This window comes from Arachis duranensis, chromosome 10, assembly GCF_000817695.3.
Source record: "Arachis duranensis cultivar V14167 chromosome 10, aradu.V14167.gnm2.J7QH, whole genome shotgun sequence".
In the NCBI taxonomy this organism is placed as follows: domain Eukaryota; kingdom Viridiplantae; phylum Streptophyta; class Magnoliopsida; order Fabales; family Fabaceae; genus Arachis; species Arachis duranensis.
Genome location: NC_029781.3, coordinates 78,866,223 through 78,871,960, shown reverse-complemented (window position 1 = coordinate 78,871,960; position 5,738 = coordinate 78,866,223). Strand labels below are relative to the sequence as shown.

At 35.7% G+C, this 5,738-nt stretch overlaps 1 protein-coding gene across 2 annotated transcripts; it reads left to right on the top strand.

Moving 5' to 3' along the window:
• Positions 1 to 604: 604 nt before the first annotated feature.
• On the top strand, positions 605 to 3,205 carry LOC107470347 (actin-7). 2 transcript variants are annotated; one of them, XM_016089735.3, is made up of 5 exons: positions 605 to 769; positions 1,497 to 1,573; positions 1,666 to 2,059; positions 2,140 to 2,753; positions 2,853 to 3,205. In XM_016089735.3, the coding sequence occupies exons 2-5, from the start codon at positions 1,514 to 1,516 to the stop codon at positions 2,916 to 2,918; spliced, it is 1,134 nt and encodes a 377-aa protein (XP_015945221.1). In that variant the 5' UTR covers positions 605 to 769; positions 1,497 to 1,513; the 3' UTR covers positions 2,919 to 3,205. The 2 variants fall into 2 exon arrangements, with proteins under 2 accessions (XP_015945221.1, XP_015945222.1); XM_016089736.3 differs by having other exon boundaries at positions 620 to 769; positions 1,494 to 1,573.
• The last annotated feature ends 2,533 nt before the right edge of the window (positions 3,206 to 5,738 follow it).

The following is a 5,738-nucleotide window of genomic DNA, read 5'->3' as shown; positions in this document are numbered from 1 at the left end:
ATATCGGTAAGCAAATCGTAATTAAGTCATACAAATCCTATACAATCAAATATTGTTCTACATTCATCGTACAATCCAACCCTTAAAGCATCTTAGTGTTTGTCACTACGAGAATACCCTAACAATGTCCACATACTTAGATTAACCGAACATAACGCAACTAACCTCAAAGTCGGCCGCCCCAACATAATGTGACGTCTTCTTTAATCTGTTGATATCTCCATCATTGCCCGCTTGGCGTACCATCACCGTATCGGACTCAAATATGGTAGGAAACGGTTAAAAGAAAGGAGAAAGAGTTTGACTAGGTCAAAGTAGGGTCCAAAAAGAGGTTGTAAATGAGTAATACTTATAGACGTCAATCGTCATTCGTTCTTATCTCGTTTACAGTGTAAACGAAATATGACTGGAACTCAAATCAATAAATATTTTTAAATTTATTTATTTCAGTAATTAATGCTTTTATTTTATTTATTTAAATAAAAAATCCCAACTTTGCTGACTATTCAGGATTGAAAATTGAAATAGCATTTCCCATTTGATAATTGCACGGCAAGTTCCAAGTGCATTACACTAGAGTACACTCGCACATACCAACCCCACCCTAGTATATATACTTATCTCTTTCACCCGTCATCTCTCGTCATTTTGATACTCCGTTTTCCCGTGGAGAGAAGAGAGCGACAGAGTGCATAGTCATAGCCGTCGTCTCGGTGCTTGGCTTTGGTTATCATCCTTACAGTTCATCTCCTCTATTATCTCTCTCAAGGTATTCATTTCATTTCACCTTTTTCTATGGCTTCTGTTCCAACTCTGCTTAATTGTGCTTACTTCACTTTAAATTTTAGTTGTATATCGTAGCTTCTCTGCATAGTAAGCTTTCCCTCGCTGCTTTACTTTCGATCTCCGTCCACTCATCGTTGGATTTGATAACGGCGATTCGTTTGACTTGATCTGAAATCCTTCATAAATGAAGGTCAAACAGGATTCTGGAAGAGACGTTGTTGATCTATAAATTGTGTGATGCATATAGTGTTCCACTGCTTTTGATACCGATCTTATACTTTAGAGATCTAGGATCTGCTTAAACTTGACTTATTTGGATAACTGATGTGCTTGTTTCAGTGTTTGACCTTGACCTCGATTTTCTGGTCTGGTGTTATATTCAAAGCGATTCTGGTTGTTTTTATTTGTTCGCCGGCTCCATATTTTAATTTAATTTAATTTAATTTAATTTTTTATTATAGATCTTTCGTTAGGTAGAACATCATTTGGTAATTGAAGTAAATTTAAGGTTTTCTATGTCCTAATGGAGATGCTTAGCATTATAACCTCCAAATTTTTCAGTTATCTTTCTATTATTGTGTAGGTCTTAATCTTATGGTAGTAAAATTTTCCATTTCCCTGACTTTCCCCTTATTTTCTATAGGATGATTAATTTATACTAAGCTGATAAGTGTTTGAAGTAAACGTATTCTTTAATGGTTATCTAGCAGGTTCATATTCATAAAAGATGGCAGATGGTGAGGATATTCAGCCCCTTGTCTGCGACAATGGAACTGGAATGGTGAAGGTTAGTACTGAGTAGGTTTTTTTATGTTTGCATCTGTATATATTAGTCTTGGTTTCTTTAATGATTCAGCTATTTTAATCTCATCTGTGCAGGCAGGATTTGCTGGCGATGATGCGCCCAGGGCTGTGTTTCCTAGTATTGTTGGCCGACCTCGCCATACTGGTGTTATGGTTGGGATGGGTCAAAAGGATGCCTATGTAGGTGATGAAGCCCAATCCAAAAGAGGTATTCTTACTCTAAAGTACCCTATTGAGCATGGTATAGTCAGCAACTGGGATGACATGGAAAAGATCTGGCATCATACATTCTACAATGAATTGCGTGTTGCTCCTGAGGAGCACCCTGTGCTTCTAACGGAGGCTCCTCTCAACCCAAAGGCCAACAGAGAAAAGATGACCCAAATCATGTTTGAGACCTTCAATGTTCCCGCCATGTATGTAGCCATCCAGGCTGTTCTCTCCCTCTATGCAAGTGGTCGCACAACTGGTTTGTATTTCTAGAAATCTGTCTTGGTTAATTTGTTTTTCATCACATGATTATGTGCCTCAATCAAATCCTCCAAACAGGTATTGTTCTGGACTCTGGTGATGGTGTAAGTCACACTGTACCAATCTATGAGGGGTATGCACTTCCACATGCCATCCTTCGATTGGATCTTGCAGGGCGTGATTTAACTGACTCTCTGATGAAGATCCTCACCGAGAGAGGGTACATGTTCACCACCTCAGCTGAGCGGGAAATTGTCCGTGACATAAAGGAGAAGCTTGCATATGTTGCCTTAGATTATGAGCAAGAACTTGAGACGGCAAAGAGCAGTTCTGCAGTTGAGAAGAACTATGAGCTTCCTGATGGACAAGTCATCACAATTGGAGCTGAGAGATTCCGTTGTCCAGAAGTTCTTTTCCAGCCATCTATGATTGGAATGGAAGCTGCTGGAATCCATGAAACCACCTACAACTCTATCATGAAGTGTGATGTTGATATCAGGAAGGATCTGTATGGCAACATTGTTCTTAGTGGTGGGTCTACCATGTTCCCTGGTATCGCCGATCGTATGAGCAAGGAGATTACTGCGCTAGCACCTAGCAGCATGAAGATCAAGGTTGTGGCTCCACCAGAGAGGAAGTACAGTGTCTGGATAGGAGGATCAATCCTTGCATCTCTCAGCACCTTCCAACAGGTAATTCCCTCTCGTTTTATACTCAATGTCAGCACTTTGTTTGTGTTGTATTCCTATTACCTTGTAGATTGATCCCTAAAATGGGCTTTCGTTTTGCAGATGTGGATATCCAAGGGTGAATATGATGAGTCTGGCCCATCCATCGTCCACAGGAAGTGCTTCTAAGTTAAAACTGTAGTTTTAATGGTGAGGTTTTTTTGGTTGCTTTTTTTCGTGTCTGTCAGGTTATGTGAACCATGTTGCGTGGTTAGGATTGTTGGAGGGCTACGTTGTAAGCCAGATGTATCATATTTTTATTTGCGGCCATCTGCCAGATATGGCGGTTTGTGGATGTGTTTAAGTAGGTTGTCTTTTTAGCAGGGGAGTCTTTGTGATGCTTATTTTATTTTATTTTATTTTATTTTTTTATTTTTGCCTTTTCCCCCTTATTTAAAAAGTTTACGTTTGAAGGATTTTTGGTCCTCGAAACATTTACTATATTTCTCTTGCGAATTCTTGTAACATTATCACACCAGTAGTTCACGCTCGTAAATTTCCGCTGGATTTATGCCTGAATTAATTGCTGGAATTTTACTATTTGTCTGAAGGTGAGAGAAATTGGAAGAAAATAGATTGATGGAGACGAAAATAACACTACTACTAGTATTAAAAAGGATTTAGGGTGTTTGAGAACGGTAAAGAATTAAATTTCTTTCAAGTATTTTTAATGAAAAAAATTTAAGGACTAGTAGAATTTATTATATTTTATTAATATTTTGTCATTAGTCTAATTTTTTTAGTTTGGTAATTTAATAATATATTTTTAGTCAATATTTTTAAATATGATTAGATAATTATTGGTTAAAAATAATAAATTTTATTAGTACGCTAATATTCTTCATTTTTAAGTATTTACTTTTTTTAAATAGTTTATTATGATAATTAATTTATGTTTGAACAGTTTTATTGCTGATTTTTTTGTTCTAGACTGTAGAGAAAGAGCTGACCCATCCCTATTCAAATGGATCGGTTTTCAAATTCCAAGTTAACCGCGGTCTCAATGAGATGAGAGTCATTTCATGCAAAGTACAAAAATATAAGGAGAAATAGGATTACTTTGGCGAATATTTCTCATGGGAATGAATTCTTTCGAAGTTTCTCCAAAAAGAATCCTCATCTTGGCCATAGGGATGCAAGCACGAATTAATTCAGTGATGTGAGAAGGGAGCCCAATATCACAGAAAATTTTATGAAACTCAATTTTAATCTATCATACACCTTTTTAAAGTTGATTTTGATGGTCATCCAATTTTTAGGACCTTGCCTGATCTTTGACAGAATAAATGATTTTTTAGATTATAATAATGTTATTAGAACTCTGTCGTTCAGATACAAAACTACATTAAGTAGGGTTCACCAACTTATCCATAACCTTCCTTAATTTGTTTTCAAGAGTTTTAGTGAGTACCGTATAAGAGACATTGCACAGGTTGATTGGCCTCATCTACTTCAAATTTAATATAGGTTCAACCTTTGGAATGAAAGTGAGAAAAGTGTCATTAATCAGCTTGCAAAGATCAGGTCCCACATTATTTCATTGATTCTGATAAAACACAGCTTGAATACCATCAATATCTAGAGCATTCAGACTTTCAATTTTAAAAATAAACTCTTTAATTTCTATACGAGAGATAGGTCTACCAATAAGTTGTAACTCTTTCTAAGAAAGAGAAAGAAAAGAGTCTTTGAGAATAAAGGTGGCATCTAGAAAATCATTTGAATAAAGATTAGAGTAGAAGACAGTGGCCATATTTTCTAAGGCATTTTTATCAAACAGCTAGTTACTATCAATATCTTGGAAAGACTCAATCCTATTTCTTTTTCGTCTGCCAATAGTAGTACCATAGAAATATTTGGTATTTCGATCTCCAAACTCTATCTACTTGCATCTAGACATCTAGAACTAGAGGATCTCTTCGTAGAGAAGAGTTTCTTCATACTTTTGCCAAAGATCGGATTAAAGATTCTAAAAGAAAAAGTTGTTACTGAGATTCATACTAGTTGTAGTCCCATGTAGCATCCTAATAATAATTTTACTCTTTCTTATGTGAACGTTACTAAAAGTATTAGAATTTCAATTCCTCAGAGAACTTGAAAAGTTTCGATACAATTAGACCAAGAATTTAGAAACCTCCAATAAGAACTAACCATATTAAAAAAATCTAAATGCATTAGCCATGCTGCTTAAAATCTAAAAGGAGGCCTCCCTAAATTATTGTGAACATTAGACTTAAATTGGAGACACATAACTTAGTGATCACACTTGAATTTTGGCAAGTGAATAATCTTAGAATCAGAGAAACAGGTCAGTCACGCCAAATGACCAAGACCATGATCCAAGCATTCCACCAAATCCCCCCTTCTCCAAGTAAACGGCCATTCATAAAACCTAAATCAAGAATACCACAAACAGAAACACAAGATTGAAAATCAACACAAGTATTTCTATTATCATTGGTACCACTTCTACGATTTAAATCCTGAGTATTTCTATTATCATTGGTGCTACTAAAAAACTACAACTACTAAGCATGCAAGAAAATCACAAAGAAGAAGAAGCTACGCAGACAAGGAGAAGAGGGAAAAAAAAAATCCTAACCTTGAAGTAGAACTAGCAGAAAACACAGTAAGAAGCACTGATAAAGCTTTGGAAGTACCAATACAATGATAAAAGAAAGTTCTTGAAGGCAAAAAGACGCAATAGAAGCAATGTGAAGAAAATGAAGAATTTCTGAAAAATAAGGAAATATAAAAACTTGGAAGAAATGAAAAGAAGAAAGAGAAGAATGTAAGCAAATATATATGGAAGCGAAGAGCAATAAAGTAAATTTATTGGGTTTTAAATGCTGTGTATAGTTAAAAAAAAAACTGAAAAAGTGCACGAACAATTACAAAAAGATGAAGCGACAATTCAATTGAATCACATCGAGTCAACCGACTACGTTT